General features: G+C 40.6%; 1 protein-coding gene across 5 annotated transcripts in view; it reads left to right on the top strand.

Annotated features, from left to right (window-relative positions):
* Positions 1 to 19223, top strand: part of AFF2 (ALF transcription elongation factor 2) — a 332765-nt gene that overhangs the window by 279527 nt on the left and 34015 nt on the right. For 3 of the 5 annotated variants that reach the window (XM_071442527.1, XM_071442531.1, XM_071442530.1), the window contains exons 10-12: positions 12039 to 12201; positions 12717 to 13736; positions 15841 to 15965. In XM_071442527.1, the coding sequence (XP_071298628.1) occupies positions 12039 to 12201; positions 12717 to 13736; positions 15841 to 15965 (1308 nt within the window). The remainder of the gene's footprint in view (positions 1 to 12038; positions 12202 to 12716; positions 13737 to 15840; positions 15966 to 19223) is intronic. The other 2 variants (XM_071442529.1, XM_071442528.1) reach the window with 2 other exon arrangements.

Genomic DNA, 19223 nt, shown 5'->3' with positions numbered 1-19223 from the left:
ATTATTATTGTCACTTTTAATGGAGTCTTATGTATTCCCTCAGAGACTATGTGGCAGACAGTGAGACAACCACTGCATCAGTGTTGTTTGTAGACAATTGAATTAATTGGAGACAGGGTCATTAACTCGACCTGAATACCTCTGATTGCTTCTGTAAATAAGGTTAGAGAGCAAATGGCTAATCTTTGTTGTCATTATAGATTCTTTTTACATTTTCACACTGCCTTGTATATTAAGATCATTTTGCTAAGCAGCTTTCCAGGCTGTCGTCGTGTTTACGGTATTGTCTTGCATGGCACACAACCGTAATTGTATCAGACTTACATTTCATTTCCCATATCTATATAAAACATGATACTAGAGAAAGGCCTAGTCTGAATTGCAGCACATAAAAACCATTGGACCAACAAATTAATAAACCAAAATGAATAAGCTGTGGCATTAAAAAATAATCAAATCACAAAACAGAAGTTGATTTTGTTTGCTTTTGTTTGAAAATTCCAACCTGCAAGACTCGCCAGGGATAATATAATGAGTCCATTACTCAGTTGGGAACATGACCTGCAAGGCCAGCTCTGTGTATACCAGCCTGTGAGTTATCTGGACTTTTTGGCATGGATTTTCTTGGAAAATGAGCAGCAGGCTGTCATTAAAGCACAGATAGAACACAGATATTTCTTAAGGAGAGATCCAAAAAAAGGATTGTGAGAATACTGTTCCATTTCTCAACAAACTTAATGAAGAATGTAGCCTCAGAGGCCTAGGAAAGCATGTGTCAGGAACAAGAGACACCCTAAACTTGAGAATGTCAGGTTCACATTGAACTCAGGGATACCAGCTTGTCATCACTCCCATGTTGCACCCTGTACTTAAACACTTTGCTTTCTCAGAAACGGCCTTGTAAGTAGAAGAAAACAGCTGGCAGTGCCTGCTATTTGCATGTATTTCTTTCATTCTAAACTTATAGTCAAGATGGGCTTGAACCCAAACCACAGATACGCAGTGTGAGTTATCTACAGTCAGGAGCCAAGTGTGGGATCCTGAGTCCATCTGTAACCTAGACGTTAAGCGATGTTTTATGACTTCAGATTAAAAAAAAACAGCCTCTCCACTTCAAAACTTGCAAGTAGAGCTTTCAGCTTCAAAACTTTGCCCAATGCAAACTCCCATTGACAGTCTGTTGGTGCAGGAATCCAGCCTGACTGTGGTGGGAGGAACATGCTGCCACACTACATTTTCTCTCAGCAGCCTCTGCACAAATCACTTAGAAAAACATTTAGGGATGTTGCTTCACTTAAAAAGCAAAGGAGGAAACAAAGCAGTGAATAGATGCTAAACTGCTCCAGCATGTTGAAGGCATCATCTGAATTTACTGACTGGCATTTGTAGGCTTTGCTCTGCAAAACAAGAGGGATCAGCCAAGCAGTGTTATTACTGGACAAGATCCAGCTTAGTACTGATCTGAAATTCAGGGTGAGCTTTTTAGCCCTGGGCCAGAGTGTCTGTGTCTCTCCCTGCATATTTCCAGGGATGCAAGCACTGATGGGTGTTCACCTCAGACCTTGCTGTTGGAGCAATTGGTCATGCTCAACCCTGGACCATTTGTGTTACCATCTGCTGCAGGGGCTGACTTTGGAGCACTGTCCTTCATTAATGCAGCTTTATTGCCTGTGATATCCCAAATACTGCAGGTAGAATTTGAGAGGATAGGGTATTTTTTAAGTGTAATGCTGAAAATTAATCACTACTTCTCCACTTCCCTGCTGGTAGAGTGACATCTCACTACTGATCTTTGTCATTAACAAACAAAAGAGTTTCTTGTAATCAGTAACCTCCATACCGCACTAGAACATTAAAAGATCCAGGCAGATGTATGAAGAAGATATTTGCACCTTACTAAGGGAATGATTATCAAGTGGAAAACAATAAAAAGTGCAAGAGAGATCAAACTTTGCCTGTTTACCTCTGTATCCATGAGGGGGTTGAGTTTTCCTGACCTTTGTTTGTTGGCAGACCTTCAGCAAATCATTGCTGATACAATAACTCTTCTTGAGTCTGGGGAAAATGGATGGTGGTAATGTTGAAAAGTCCATTTCTGGTCACTCAAGAACATAAATGTCCAGAAAGAAAGCATCTTAGGTGGAAGGTTTTTAAGAAAATAATATAACTAATCCTAAAGATCTAAATAATTTTGTCCATACTGAGTGTTTTTCAGCACTCTCTTGACAAAACCCAGTTTATGCTCAGGATTATGGTCACTCATTTCCTGAAGCCCTCTTGGGGAATACAATGTTTGCCCACTCCCAGGCAGATGTTTAAGTGCCTCTGCCAGGCATCCCAGTTTCTCAGCCTGTGTTAAGAAAGCAGGCAGTGTGACACGTCAGGAAGGCATCCAGTGTTAATTCTGGCAGTCCCAGTTATTCTTTCCTGTCTGAATGAAAGCTGGCTCCAAACTTGTCCTCATCCTGACACAGGCAGTGCAGTCCCTGTGTTTGCAGTGTTCTGACTTGGCTCCCACAGAGTCAAGGGCTGCTGAGCTCCACCAGCTCCCTCTGGCAGACATGGAGCTCTGTTTGCCCACAGGATCCCAGCATATAACGGCAGAAGCTATTTGGATCTTCCTTTTATTTTGGGGTTGATGCAAAAGGCTGAAAGGAAATATTTTCTGCCAGATAAGGTTACAGAATTACAGATTCTCTGTTTCCTTTTGCTGTCATTCAAAATAACAAGCATAGAAAATTCTGTTTAAAATAGATGAGCCTTTTTGACTTAAAGGGTTTTCGTGTCAAAGATTTAAGATGTCAGGTTTAAACATGACAGTGATAGTATTAGGCAGAGTATGAGAGCAGATACTTGTAGCAACTGTCATTTTTTTCTGACTGTTTATTAATGGTCTTTTGTGATTTATAGTAAATGTTGTGAAGGATCTTTAGGTCCATTTATCACTCAGAGAAGCACCTTTTTTTCCTTAATACCTACGTGTGTCATAATTAAGGGTGGATGCTGCTTAACGATTTAGCTCTGTTCTTAACATAAGAGCATTCAAGATGATATTTAATCCTAAGTAGATTTGATACCTTTTTCAAGTCTATAAAGCAAAGTATTATGTAACTGTCTAAAATCAGCAGCATTAAAAGGAGATCATATTAAACATAAATATACAGAAGGTTAAGATTTTTCAGTCCAAGTGGAGCCTTCTACCCCATTTCAAAATGAATTGTAAGGAAGACACCTATGTTTCAGCATTCAGATTTATTAATATTTTACAAGACAGCTTTTTCCTTGTTAAAAAAACAAGTCATGTGTGCTGAAGTACATCTTTATATCCATGAAAGGCTCTGGTGGTGTGCCATAAATTCATCACGTTCCTTTAGGAATACTTCTTTAAAAACTATTTCAGAGTAATTGCCCATTATTAATAATGATGATTCCTTTTTACTGTTATGGCAGTAGCAGTGAAACAAAGTGTCTACTTGTGGTTTTCATGAGTGCCTGTGTACTTCTGTGGTCCCTGTTATTACAAATTCAATCTGAGGAACGTAAATATGCTTGGAGTCTCACAAAACTATATGTATTAATAACAGGGGAAAGTGCCAGGAATTCAATTATTTTGCCCATTGAATCCCAGGGAGACCCAGGAATTGAACCTGTATCCTGAAGTGTGGGACTGGCTCTGTAACCATGGGGCTGTCCCTCTTTACAAAGGTGCAGCAGTTATCTCCACAGAGGTGGATTATTTGTGCCTCAGTCATTTGAGTACCTGCCCATGACCAGCCATGCCTGTAGCACCAATCCTGCTGTTTCATTCTTTCTACAGTGCATAATGCATGGAGATTGCTACCAGTTTGTGAGCAGCTGAAGCTCATTTAGTAGAATATTACCCAATTTGTTCTGATTATACTCAGTTTTTATCTCTGCCCCCTTCTGTATTGCTTGCTTTACTCATCGTGCTCCTGATAACAGCTACAGTTGGAGCAATCTCGGGTCTTTTCTAAATAAGGACAGCTTTAGCATCCTGCAACAGGTTTTTTTCCCTCCTCTGGCTTTTGTTCCCAATTCCTCCCCTTTGTTCTGGTCTGAAACTGGTTTTACTGCTGATCTGCTCCCAATGGATTCCCCTGGAGAGGAAATCCTCCCATGGTTTCATGAGCTCATGTTGGGACACTTGTTCAGTGCTCAGGTGTAAAGGACTGCATGTGTGCCATAAAGCATTGGAAAATCAGGATATGCCTTTTGGCACCTTTTCAAGCTCAGAGGTGTTGTTTTACATGGAAAGAGGAAAAAAATCCCTCCAACTTTCTAATGTTTTCTTACTGCTTGGTTGCTCAGTACAGTAAAATTAGCTTTCCTCAGATAACAGATGAGACTGGAAATGTTGAGGAGTTGGAGGTGTCATGTGGATCCATCTGCACAGTGTGATTTGGTCCCAGAGCCCACAGTTCTCTTCCCACTGGACTCTGCAAGCTGGATTCTGTTTTCAGTTAGAACTGAAGCAGAACTGAGTTAGAATGAGAAGGGTAGCTCATTTAGAACATTACGTGCCTAAATTTCTGCCACACATGAATGAGAAAAAACACAACACTTCACTTTCAGAGGTTCACTTTGGATGGGTTTTTTTGTGACCATACTTGGACTTTCTGCTGTAGTAAATAAAATCAAAGTGTAAATTACTGACTCCTTAGAAAACATTTTATGTTCACTTGAAAACGTGAACTCTAGAGGGGTGAATATGTGCTTCTGCACTTCCATAGAAGATTTGCAAAGTGTACTGAAAAATGCAGTATTCCAGGATTTCCTTTGCGGAAAATAAAGAAGTTTCTATGTATCAATCCTCATATCTAGCTTGATTCAGTGGGGCAATATTGATATAATAAAGTGGTTCCATTTTTATCAAATGAGACCCTTTGGAGTCTCACAGTAAGAGAGAGTATTCTTGTTCTTCCAGATGCCAGGCAAATAGTAGCACATCAGGGCACAGTACAAATAATGCTCTCTGACACTTGAATGTATTCACTAAAATATTGTACATCAAAAAGCCTACATACATTGCATTCCCTGAATAATATCATGCTCACAAAATTGTTTCTAAACTCTGAGGTGAGCAGAGTGATGCATGCAGGAATCATGGATACAATATTGCTTTTAATATGCAAAATACCCTTCTCTTCCACATCAAGTGTGTATAACAGTGCTGTGATACTGGAAGGAGAGTGATTACCATACCAATAGTTCAGAAAGTTTTTTATGTGCACCATTAGGAATGTAGCATTAAAATTCCTCCTCTTCTATTTGTTTTTTTTGTAATGTTATAAGTTGATACGTTACACCTGTTCTTTATCACAGGTGTGATGGAGTCAGAATTTACTGAAGCCCAGAAATAAAAACTGGAGAAGAGTCAGAATAGGACAGTAGAAACAGTGCCATGGTTAAAGTCACATTGCAGATGTATATACGCAGTTCCACCTAGGATTTGTGGCTAATGTAATTCTTTATTGGAAGGCTTCGACCTTGTTACAGATTCTTGGCAGCTTTTCCCCACTCTATTCATTACTAATGCAAGCTGTCAATCACTTTAGTTCTGCTTTGACATAGATTGTGGCTCATAGGAGTTAGCTCTGTCATTCTTTTTATTTCTTTCATCTTTACTATCCTTTTTTATGGTCTTTAAAGCTGGAAGTATAAAAGGGTTATATGTATATGAAAAAAATCTGTTTCAGTAACTCTATCAACCTTGTTATAAACAGTCTTTGATTAAAACAGTTACTTTTGAACATAGTAAAATGAGGCTGTGACTTTTTACATACAACATCTTGTAAATTACCCTCCCCCTCAAAATAAATCAGAGCTCCTACTTGCATTACAGTGCTCAGGATTGATACAGGCAGATCAGCTGCCACATCCTGAATAACATATTAGAGAGGTTTTCCCTTTCCATGTGTTTTGAAATGAGAGAGCCATCATAAGTGATGTCTTACTACACATGCTAATGTTAGCTGAAGCAACAATTTCCACACCTTATTTCATTTCATTGACCTGGGTGCTGATTAATATTTTAAAAGCCTTGATGCAGGTTTTCAGTTCCTGTGTCAACCCAGTCTTTGAAAGTTTAGATTTGAATCCTACCAGCCTGATGTTAAATAATTTAATACTAACCAGTGGAAAGGCAGTGAACAAATCATCCAGAGCGATCCTTTTCTTTAAAAAGCAATCTAATGGCAGGCGTATATAAGTTTGAAGATAAAAATATGAACAATTCATTATAAAAAAAAAATTGCAGCTCCCTTTCAAATTAGAAGAGAATATTACTTCCTGATAATGGTGTAAGAATAGAAGAGAAATAAAACTTTGTTATTGAACAGTTATGGTATTAAATTCTGACACTAAATATTAATCTGCTAGGTGCTGCACTATTATTATCTGCTAGAATAATGAAACAGCCTTTTTTATGCAGAATTCAGTGAGTCCAGCAACTCCAAGTAATGCCCATCAGATTTGCAGTTTTTTTGTAGAAATGGATCCAAAGGAGAGATTGGGCTGGCTTCTGAATGACTCCAGAGGGTTTTTTACTCTGTCTCTTCAAATAAAATGTAGGGAGTGGGACAACTACAGTATCCAAATAAGAGAAGTGTTTCTGTCTGCTCTGGTAGATGCTGCAGTGTAGTTGAGTGCACAAAAGTCTTGCTCAGAGCTGGGCACCCAATTTTCAGTGCCCTGTGCAATCAGATTCTTTATTCTCAGGAATTTGCATTTTAAATAGACAATCCAGATTAAGGATAGGCCACATAGCCTCTCTTTTACAGCAGGAACTGATGCACAGATGTTTTTTCCTCTCGGACAAAAAGCAAAATTCATCTCAGTCCCAATGCAGTGCCTCAACAGGAAGATCAACTGCTCTGTCAAGCCTGTATTCAGCTTTCCTTGCCATTTCCAGATTTCATTGGTTGAATTTTCCCTAAATATAGGCTTGTGCAGTAAAGCAACCTTTGTAGAGTGCTGCTTCTAATGGAAATACGCTGCCAGCATGGATGTACTGTTGACTCACTGGTCAGTTCCCATCTACAATTTCCCACTGTCCAGCAATGCTCTGCTTTCTCCAAGTTTACATTTTGATTTCTGAGTAGAACAGTGAAACAAGTGGCCTATTCATCATTGCCCTAAAAAGGAAAGGTTAGAATGAATAAACCTATTGTTGGAGAGCACCATCTATTTGCCAAATTCTCCTCACAGCAATTAACGTGACTACATCTAATTGGGAAAAGGTTCAGGGAGATAGCTAAGGACTTGTTAGGAGGTTTTGTTCCTTGATGAGGTTTACTGTTGTAGTCAGAATTATACCTTTCTTAACATCTGTATTTACAAGATTAAAAGTTTATTATTTTTCTTATTAGATGTTAATGAGTTGGAGTACTTCACATTATCTTTGTTGTAGCTACCAGGTTTAATTTTGAAGATCATTTATAACAACAGTAGAGTAAATTATATGTTGAAAACAATATAATGGTCCAGATGTCAACAAGAATAAGAACAAAAAGCATAAGCCACATATCAGGCCTTTGGTTCTCTATGCAGCATAATGATCCAGCCACATAATAATGCCATGTCTGCTTTAATTGGCTTTTGAAAAATAACCCATGAATTAAAAAACAAACAAGCTTCAGGGTGATTTGGGCAGATCACCTGTACCAGTGAACTGCAGTGAAAGAAAGATGGTTGGTTTGTGATGAGGTCAGTGCAGCTCCTCACCTGGAGCCATCAGCAGCCACACACCTGCAAGTCTCAGCTTGCAAGAGCTCAGCAAGAGCTGAAAAATACTCCAGGTACTGATGGTGCTGGTGTTTGTCCCCTCATTCAAGGCATTCCTCATCTCGTACTTTGTGCCCATGCTGTGCACAAGCATCAGGGACTGGGGGAATGCTTGCACTGCAGAAGCACAAGAAGGGAGGTGGGTGAAGGTGCTGCAGAAGAGCTTCCTTCCAGCTGGCTTCCAGATGTGCAGGTCTCCTCTGTCAGAAGAGGGGTCCCAGCTCCCCAGTCTGCAGGCAGCTGGATGGAGACATCCTCCTGGTGACCTTAGCAAGGGACAGAGGCCTGGCTGCCCTTCCCCTGAGTGTGGGTGTCACCCCAGGGCTCTCATCCCCATGGCACAGGAGGAGCTCCTCAGGAGAGGGGTGAGCAGCCACTGATCCATCTGGCCTGAATCGTGGGGCTCTCCCTGCCAAGTCATTCTGCATCTTTGCCCCCAGCCTGGTTGGGGCTCTGGGTCAGGGCAGAGCACGTCTGGCTGCCCTGCAGGACTCAGCTCAAGTGCTGAGCAAAATGAGAAGAACTTAAAAGGAGGGCACAACTGATGTTTCTATTAGCTGCAGAGAGGCCTTGCACTTAGAGAATGTGACAGGCCCACACTGAGTATGAAGATGACTGTAATACCTCTGCTGTTTGCTTTGTGTGTTTGCACTGCAAGCTCTTTGGCCCAAGGACTGTGCCTCATCATGTATTTACACAGATCCAGCACAGCGGGTCACTGGTCTCAGTAGGGGCCCCCAATCTCAAGTGATAATAATGAACTGGCTTTCTTCTAAGTGTTATTTACCCAAACAATGCTGTGTTCCATTGTGCAGCATTGTTTTTATTAGTTTTTTTTTCAGTTCACATGATATAAAAACATTGTCCACCCAAACACTGAGGAACAATATGAGTGCTCATCTCCTGCTGGGAAATAAAAATTCAATAGTTTCAAATATCAGTCCTTCCTGCCCCCTTTAGTCACTTTGAGGACTTGGGTCTGATGATAAAATGCTTTAAATCCATTTTAAACCTTGTCTGGACTGGCATTCCTTGTCTGGATCTTAGCAACATAACAAAGCTTGCTTTGAAAGTCTCTTCAAGAGGCAACCCCCAGTTCATGCAGTTGAAACCTATGTGAGGAAGGCCAGTTTATTTGTATAACAGCTGCTTGAATTGCAGAATCTAGCCCAACATCTTTCAAAACATGATTGAACTTTATATCTGCAGAAATCTCTGGAAAGAGTGCAAACCGAGTATTTTTGAACTAAGAGATGCATTTTATTTAAGGAGAAAAATCACAAAAGGCAATCCAGAATATCTACTAAACTTATTTTATTGGAAGCAAAGATTCATTTTTACACACTTTTATGCTTTTGTTTGTTTGTTTGTGAAATGTATGTATACCTTTTTCTTCTCTGCTGAACTGCATTGTAAGATGATTGTGCTTGTAGCTATGTACTAGATCTATCTTTAGTATATTGAGATGCTAGGAAAGGCATTTTGGGTCTTATCTGATTGTTTTGCAAAGCATACACAGTTGCTCTCAACCCAAACTACATGATGAAAATGAATGCTTCTACTTTGGTAATGAGGATCAGCAATGATGCCTTCAGCATGAAACTGCCCGGTGTAGCCAAGGCATAATTTTATTATCCCAGATGAAAGAAGAATATGACCTCATTGTGTTTTGTATGAAAAACATTATTTTGAGCCTGTCTGGTTCCTGAAGGCTTGCTGAGCTGTGTTACTCAGTAATGTTTGGCACATGGTAGCTTTTTCTGAGTGAGGCTGGTGTGCAGAAAGAAAGAAAATAAGGCCAGGTTGGAGCTGCTGTCTATTTCCATGGTTTTATTCCTGCCCTTTGAGTTCTTTGTCAGGCAGTTGCAGTCTGCTCCAGAATGATTCCTGTTGTTTTGTGAGCACATCCCAGCTGCAGTGTTAGTCCCAGAGTGCTAAGAGAGGTAAGTTGTGTTTAGAGGTGGGAAAGGTCTGGCTGGGGCACTGCCTTTCCCTTCTTTGATCTAAGATAAGAGGTGCTACTCCTTATATCAGTTGTCTTAATGAGAGCAGAGCATGTCCTTAGGCAGATGTGCACAGCTGTGTGCAGCCCCACACACACCCCTCTGTGTGGAGGTTGCCTGGGCACAAACCACTCCAGAGAAACTCTCAGATTTAGGGGGAAAGTTGTTTTTAATTTAAAACTTCAGTCTTGTGATGATTCCGTAAATAACACGTTTTTTTCGAGGCTGGTGCTTCATTCTGGCATTATAGAATGGAATTGCTATGTTTGCCTCCTCAGTCTGGGAATCCTTGTGGTGTTTTCTGTTTTATTCTTCCTGGAAACATTTGCAATGAAGTATGAAAGCTCAGCTTTCATCTACTGTTAGTGTTTACCAAGGAAAAAATATAAGACCAAAATTACTAGATATTGATGAGAAAGGCAAACACCCCTACAAACACATCTTCTTTTCCTTCACTTTTCTGTTTCCTTGTTTACTCTAAAAAATTGAATGAAATATGTGTTTTCTTATACTTTCTTGAGCTTCACTGAAAAGGAGTGATAAAGGAAGAAATAAAAACGGTTTTCAAAAATAATTTTATTAAATACAAAATGTAAGATCCATTTTAATTCAGTGGTTAGTTTAACATAATACTCAGAAATGCCTGTATGTTTTCATCATCTGCTCTTTGAAGTGCCTTCTATGTCCAGTTGAAATTTTCTAACTAGCTCTACTTGAGTCAGTTGAGTAAGGAGCCGCTAAAAGAATTAAAAAAAACAAAAAGTGTATGGACTTAATGAGCAACAAAGTTAGTGATCTGTAGCAATTACCCAAGTGAGTAATTTTGTTTCATTAATGCACCCTAAAGCACCAAGCTGTTTTGTCAATGGGCACTGCAGGGCCATTGCCAGGCTCAAAGAGACAGTTTTGTTACCAACCGCGGTGCAAGCGATAGGTTTTACCAACAAGGAGGGAGAGAAAGTAGCTCAGTGTAGGAAGAAAATTAAAGTCCATCTATTATTGTCACGGAAGCCAGTGGCAATGCTTGTAAAGATTCTAGCAGAGCAGGGTCACCCATCAGTTTGTTCTGGCTTTTCATTTTTTGCTTCTTCCCTTGGCTTTTTCAGTTTCTTGGTGACTGTGGTTTTTTAAGAGGGCATCTTGATGCATAGAGCATCATGGTTTGAAAAGTGAAGGAAAGCATATTCCTGGCTTAGCTGATTTCTTCTTGGAGGAAAATAGAAAAGCAAATAGAAACAGAGGCAAACCTGTATTATACCTTGTAGGCACCTCTGGATCACTCAATATGGGACACACACAGTGTATGATATATTAAGGTGAAGTATTGAATATCCATAAAGGCGTACTAGCAAATGGTGTCGATTTTCAAACACTTTGCTTTGTCAGCTTCACAAATTTAAAATCAATCATCAAAAAGTCCCTGTATAGATCAGCTGAAGAGACATATAACCTTATGGTTATCTCCCTGACAAAAAAGTTGAAATTAAAGATGAGTTTATAAAGACTCAGATTGGCAGAATTCTGTAGTGCTAAAAGCTGGGGTCGTCTGACCTCTCAGATTAGAAACAAATGATGAGGAGAAACAATGACACACAGTGCACTGCTAATAAATACATCTTGGAGGACAGTTGAACACATAGAAAAATAGATTTCACAGAGAAGCTTATTTTCAGCATGAATGCTATTTTCTCACTGCATTATCATAAATATGAGAGGGAAAAAAGCTATAAATAAAAAATTCTCAGGCACTCCCTGGAGACTTGTCAAAAGTACGTAGTTTTTGTACACTGCAGTGTAAAAGTATTCATTAAAATTAATTTTTAAAATGTCCTGTCCAATATTAGTTGCCTGATGTCCTTCCTTTGATCATAAATTATAAATGAACTGGCAAAAAATGAAGAAACCATTATTCCATTAATGAATTATTTAAGTGTGATTGTTAGTTTTTGCAATCATCGGCCTAATAAGCTCAGGCTTGTGACACTGAAGTGTTTCTTGCTGGAGGGTGATGATGATAGTAATGTTATTAACATAATCAATGTGTCCCATGAGTCACAAAGCCAACCAGCTCCTCTGGTGGCCCTGGAGGTGGCCCAGGCCCTGGAGGTGGCCCAGCGCCTGGAGCTCTCCAGGAGAGGGAGGTGACACTGGGTTCATTCAGTGTCATTGGGGTTCACCGGGCAGCCCTTGCAGAAGGCCAGGAGCACACTAAGAGAGGATCTTGTCCCCCAGCAGCCTGCCAGTGCCAGTGGCACACACTGCTGGCTTGGCCCACTCCAGCGGCGGCTCCGGCAGCTCCAGTGAGTCCGAGAGCAGCTCCGAGTCCGACTCCGACAGCGAGAGCAGCTCCAGCGACAGCGAGTGCAACGAGGAGTCCCGCAGTGCCACGCCAGAGGTGAGGCCACCCTCAGCTCTGCCCGGGGGAGAGGGGTGGAGGGGAGCAAAGCCCTCTCCCTGCTAGGGGGATGTTGGAGCTCTGTGCTGTTTGATGCTGTTGACTTCTTTTCCCTTTGCCTTTTCACATGTATGACCCATATACTCATTCTAGCTTTTGGAAGAATCTTTCTGGCCTACATTTCAGCTGCTTTAAAGAAATATTTAGATTTTTGCCAGTAGCTAGAGAAGATTTTATTGACACAGTATTCAGCTGGGACTAAGGAAAGGCAACATGACAAAACTATCTCTTCAGGGACTAGCTAAACTTTTTAGTTGTATTAAATTTCTCCAGGGCTACGTTGTAAACCAGATAAGGAAGCCTAATTAACCATAAATACTCCATAAATAGTCCCATAAAACTAGCAGTCACCACTAGTTGACTGAAATAAAAGTGTACATTAAAAAAGTTCTCTTTTAAAGGGAAAAGTACTGCTTCTGTCTGAGATTTGTTCCTTGTCATCCTTCAATCTGCAGCCCGAACCCCCCTCAACAAACAAATGGCAGCTGGATAAATGGCTAAATAAGGTGAACCCCCACAACAAGACCATCATCAACAATCAAAATGAGCCTCACAGCGAGAGCAGCTCCCAGGCCCAGAGCAACCAGCAGGCTGAAGGGCCAAACAAAGGGAAGCTCAACAGCAGCCTGCCCCCGACCGATCCCAAAGACCGGGCGATCCTCAGTCCCATCCGAGAGAAAGCCAAACCACGGGTTGCCCAGAAAACCCCAGAGGCAAAAAGCTCCAAGCAGAAGTCACCAGCTCATAATGAGCCAACTTCACAAAGGACTACTGGGAAAAAGCAACCCAAAAAGGTAGAAAGGACTTCCAGTGTAGAAGAGTATAACTGGCCCAAACCAAATAATACCAGCAACACTCCCAAAGAAAAAGACACACAGGAACCCCCCGAGCAGCCAAAGGTTCGAACTAAAGCAGCAGTTGGGAAGACAGCTCCAAGGAAAGAACCACGAACTAGCACAGGTCTCACTTCAGAGAAGAAAAAGTACAGAGGCCCCAGCAAAATTGTCCCAAAGTCCCGGGAGTTCATTGAAACTGATTCATCTACTTCTGATTCAAACACAGACCAGGAGGAGAGCTTGCAGGCCAAGGTGCTGCCAGCCTGCACTGGGTCTGGCAGTGGTGTCAAAGTGAAGGACTCTGGCAGTAACATCCTCAGTGTAAGTAGCTTAACCAGCAATGGCAGCAACACATCCATTGACCAGACCAGCAATGACCTGGAGGAGCAGCTCTTTTCTCCTATCCCAATAGTACAAAATGAACTTCTGTCCCCACTGAGAGAATATGAAGAACTCAAATCTCTGTGGGTGAAAATAGACCTTAGTTTACTCTCTAGGATACCTGGACAGGAAACTTTTGAGACCACATCTGTGAAAAGTGAACCAAGAGAGGCAAATGTGAAACACAGGAGACCATCTCGAGAGTCCCCCACCCCAGCAGCTGAAAAACCCTCCACAAAATCCAAAAGGAAACACAAGGTAAGTCATTTTCATTGTTTAAAGGAAAACACTTTTGTTTCTGAGCACCCTCGAGGTCAGGACCAGAGACAGTGATTCCTCACTGCACCTGCAGTCAGGCTGTGGGGAGGCATCACAGCACTGAGGCTTTATTGGCTTTACAAAGGACTGACATTTACAAGTGCACTACAAATTAACATCAGAAACTAGCAAAAAGCAAACCCCAGCTGAAAAAATCAATAAACAATGTATTTTTTGAGATTTTTCTAACAAGTTTTTCACTGTATTTGCTCACTCACCTATTAGTTTCCAGTGTTCTGTAAACTGCAGAAAGTGATGAGTTGGTATTAGTGCAGTTTCACCCATACTCAGAAAATGTGACTTCTCTTTGGAAGGGAGGGGTTTACTGTCTGCAGAATTAAGCTGTTTTCACCACTGGTTTAAACAGGCTTCATCAAAGTCGGTGGAATGGTGCTTGCTTATGCTCCTGGTGAATTTAGTTTTTGTATTGTTTTGTGATATGAACAAATATGATCCATAGAAATATAATTTACTTAACTAGCTGCTTTCTCTGCACAGCTACCCAAAAAAACAAATATATTTTGACTGAAGGCATTATGTTTTATCATGTGTTTTATGTTATTTATGCCCAAGGGTATCCTACCTTGTGGGATATGACATTGCACTTCAAACTAAATGTGTTTTCAGAAAAGAAACTGAGGTTTTATATCCTAAATGAATTTTTGTAGTCAGTTTTTCCAGCTGAAATGCTTGTACTCTGGTCTGCCTGTGAAAAGTCAGGCAGAGTGTATTTTTTTATACCCCAAATTTTATAAATCATTGTGAATATGACTTCAGCTGTCTGTTTTGGAGGACTTCTTGAAATCCTGAGTTTGAGGAGTACAGTAGTATAAGAGAATTAATGCAAGACAAAGACAGACGATGCCAGGCAGACACAGGGTCTACACCCCTGCCTAAATGAGTCACTGCACTGGCTCCTTCCCTGCTGAATTAAGTGAAAGTAATCACATGAGTAAACTCAGCAGGTTTTTATTCAATTTACATTCTAGCTGCACACTACAGAGATGCAAGAAGGAAGGAGAAAAAAAGAGGAGAGGGATGTATAAATGTCCGTACTTATGTATGTCTAAGTGCACCAGGGTGCATATTAATTATACCAAAAATAATTCTTGCTGGGTAGCTTAGTGGAGTGTCTGTATCATGGAGAAGGAATCGTGACTAAAACACAAGGGTAGTATTGGCAACTAAAGTGAGGGCTCCCAGGGAAGAAAAAATAAATAAGGGGGGGTTATATGAAAGGTGGAACCTCATCATTTCCTTGACTGAAACTTTGAATCAGAAAAGTAACAAAATGGAGAATCTTGCTCTGGGCTGTGCTAACATAAGCTGGACTCCGAATCAGCCCCTGTAATGTTGTAATGTGATTGTTCACTGCTACCCAAGAAACAAGCCAATTAGGATGACTTAAGGGTATACCAAGAGTTAAAGCAGGGTAGGGAGAGACTAATTTCTAAATCATACTATTAAAAAATTTATTTTAGCCATCTATTAGTGGGCTCGAAGACTGATATGAAGGTTCTAGTGACAGAGCAATAATCACCTTTGTTTGTATCATCCTAGTTCAGGCACAAAAGTCATGCATCGGAGTCTTCCAAAGCAAATTTCAAATGAGCTATTGCTGTTAATGACTACCCCAGCTCAGTCCTCTACTCCTAGTCCTGTGAGGAATACTTACTCAGAGAAGTTTTCCCATCAACTTCTATTAGAGCAATGAGCAAAAGCTATTTACTTGAATAAGGTTTGGTGCTATCAAATCATTGCATCTAAATTATTAATTAAATTCCAGTGCACTCCAGAAGATAACTTTAGCACATGAGACATTTTGCTTCCTAATTATCTGCTATGTCACTTGTTATAGAACTCCATGTCCTGTGTTTGGAGCACGTTTAGCCCTGGTTTCAGGTGACTTTCACTTCTCCTAGACCAGTAGTTTAACTGCTGCTGCTGTAAAGGAAATACACTGAGATTCCATAGGTCCTCTGGATGGCCAGTGAAGCTGTGCATAAGTGCTGGCTCTTTGATGCTCTGCCATGTTTTGTTACAGCAGACAGAAAGCCTGGACACCTTTGTGGAAAGCAAGAAGCAGCGCCTGGAGGAGCCTCCAGCTTCCTGTCTGCTCCCACCTTGTATCTCTCCAATTCCAAACCACAGAATAACCAGCACTAAAGAGTAAGTGGATTTTTGACATCACATTCCTGAGGGATTTCACAGTACTGTTCTGTAAATATCTTGGCTGTAGAGTCAGATGGGCTTTACAGCCCATCAGCATAAGTGGCACAGCCTTGGTATTCCCATCCATGAGTAAGAGGATCCACATGGCTTTGGATGAGATTCATGCCTCCTTCTGATGGCCTGCAGGACTTCAGAATGTTGCCATAATCCTGGTGTACTCTTCAACCTCCTTTCAATGTTCTTTCTTGCCTCTATTACCTTGAACCTCTGTGGACAGAGAATCCTGCTAAAATTGGGATTTATTTGATTGCCTGGAATTAATTTTTTAAATAATTTTCATGAGAGACAGTTCCCAGTTTTACTGAACAAAATAGTGAAATTGCCTCTTGTTTTACCTGTGTATACAGCAATATCAGGAGCCACCATCCCAGGTGTCTCAGATGTGCTTTGTATCTCAGCAGACACACCATCCAATAGTTTGTGCCTTTCAGAGTGTCTTTCAGAGGTGGCTATAATGCTTGAACAAACAGGTGCCACATAAATAATGATTCTGATTATAGAGTCACAAGGTTAACATTCTATAAATAGCCAAAGAGTCCAATTCCCTTTTCTTATTTCGTGCTTTTATGATTTTGAGATGAGGTGCTTCTTTCTGCTTTGCACTAGGATAAGCAAAGAATCAAAATCATAGTGTGTTTCTAAAAACAATTTGAGGATAATATAGGTAAATTTTGATAAAGTTCAAAAACAAGTTATGAAACAGCACACTAATTTTAAAATCCCTAAAGAAAGGTTGAGCATCATTTTATTTATTCTGGTGTCAATAAGGAGTAACATCAGTCTGTGAATTAGCCACTCATTCAGCCACTGAGAAAATCAGAGTTGGAGTCTGGAAAAGGAAGATGGAAGTTACAGTGGGATCTGTAACATGCTGCACATTTGATAAACATCATGATGGGTGTTGCCTGATTGTCATTGCTGGATATACAATGAGAAGAGATATTTTGCAGAGGGAATCAAGGATTATGCATCCCCAACACCTCCACAATCCATTAAAAAAAAAATCTTTCTATTCTTGTCACCATCAGGCCCTGAGGATCCACCCCCAACCTGATGTTTCTTAATTTGAGCTTGTTTTCCAGGTCGTTAATTTGATTCCTCAGAGCTTTCAACCCTTGGGTATTCTCTGTTAAAACATAATTGTGTCCATCAATAGTTATTTCCATATACTAGCTTTTTCTCTCATCTACCTGAAGTTTTGAAACAAAATTTTCTGACTATTTTTCCACCTCAGTGAGACCTGGATCACACTGCCTTTGTTGTTACTGGTGTTTTCTGAGTTTGCTTGAAGAAAATGCAATACTTTTTTTGATTCAGGTTTTCACTTCAGGTTTTCAACTCCCATAGACATGCAACTGAATATAGATCAATGTATTTCCCAAAAGATCAGGGAGCTGGATGAACTGTGTGAAGACAATTTCCTAGAAATTTAAATGTTCATTTTTAAGCAGTCAGGAGTGATTCTGTTCTCCAGAAGATTGAGTAAATTTTTAAGGGGAGGCAGAAGAAAGTCCAGTGTTCAAGGCCATGGGGGAAAATAACACTTCGGGGGTAAAAGGTTGAAAGACAGGGTTTGCCATTTGGTCTTTTATTCCCAGAAGTTCTAAGTTTCCTTTTAGAACTCTCTATATAAGCACTTTAAGAAATGAGGGTGAGTCAGCTACAGGTGTGATGATGATCTTCAATCCCTTAAGGAGGTGTTAAGTCCCATGGTGGATGTTGTCACTTAGTAGGAAACTTAGGTCTCTCCTATTAGAACTTGATCCCTGTGCCAATAAGCCAAGTTCCCCAAGGCAGACATGAGATTTTTATTAGGCTTTTTTAAAGGTACAAGAGTGTTTTGACAGAAAGACCACAATCTGGGCCAAAACTGGGAGGCATTCAGGAGTCTGGAGCAATCAGCCAAAGACAGGTCACACCTGTTCTTTCACAGTTCCCAGTGCCTGCCTTGCTGTGGTTTAGGCACTTGGATACATTTCTCTATAATCTTCCCCTAAATATATGGGCTCAACAAAGCAGGCAAAGATGCACAATTAATCTTTAAAGGGTCACGTGTCTAATAAGGGCCATTATATGCCTAATTTCCACAAGTTTCTGTGACTACATGTACAATTTGAGTTTAGAAATTTCAAATGGCCACTTGTGAACTTAAAAGGCATCTGCACAACTAGAGAGCAGTTTTGTATTGTGTAGTCATTGCATAAGCTGTAATTACCTCTCTGTTTCTTCCCTCACATATTCAGGGGCTGATGCCTTTTCCTAAATCTGACGTGACACTTAAAATATACTGTTCAAACTATTGCCACTGTATTTTCCTTATTTCTGATACTAGAGCAAATGAAGGAATAGGTGTTTCAGTGTGTTTATAGGAATACATTGAAGCACTTCTGTGAAGCTGAATTTTTGTCAGATCAGCTGCCTGCTTTGCAGCAGAGGATTACTTATTTGTATTTAGTTCCTTGACAGAAAAATTTTAATTTAAGCATTAATTGTTTGTGCTGCTGAATCCCATTGATAGATGAATATTTGATTGGTAGACCCAGTCCAGGCAGAGACTGGACTTACCAAATACTCACCAGTGTTTGGCTTTTTGTAGCAGCACAGGGAATTATTTGCTGATGCAAACTGTGAGTCAAACTGGACTCATACCAGTGAGACATGCCCACCATTTAGCAGGCATGCTAGAAATCTGTCTGAGGCAACCATTTCTGCATTTTTGTTTTTCAAAATTTCCCATTCTCTTTTGTTTTCAGCCTTTAGTTGAAGATGCACCTCTCCTTGGCAATACATATTAGTTGATCCCTTGGGTAGTCACAGCAGCATTCAAGGGGGGTTCCTTCATGGCACAGGCAGCCTTCATATCTATGACAATGACTTCAGCTCCATTCAGGTGCTGCCATATGGCCCAGGCCAATGTGGGAGTGACCTTTCCCTGTAAACCCCTGCAGAAAGTCAGATACTCCATCAACTGCAGTATTTCATTGTGGGCCAGGGGAGGAGAGGCAAAAGAAAAACCAAGTTCCTGGCAAAGACAGTGGCTTTGTCTCACTCCCAGGCCAGAGATACCACTGCATACCACAAGGAGTGGATAAAGAAAGGGGCAAAGAAAAGCAGTTTGAAACATCAGAGTAGCTGGAAATTCTCCCTTCTTCATGCAATGACCTTTTGTTGCCTGCTTGCTTGCTTGCTTTCTGC

The sequence above is a fragment of the Agelaius tricolor genome, unplaced genomic scaffold (assembly GCF_023055355.1).
Source record: "Agelaius tricolor isolate 1412-34295 unplaced genomic scaffold, bAgeTri1.0.p SCAF_17, whole genome shotgun sequence".
Lineage (NCBI taxonomy): Eukaryota > Metazoa > Chordata > Aves > Passeriformes > Icteridae > Agelaius > Agelaius tricolor.
Note: the sequence above shows the minus strand (reverse complement) of the source record. Positions and strands in the feature narration are given on the sequence as shown.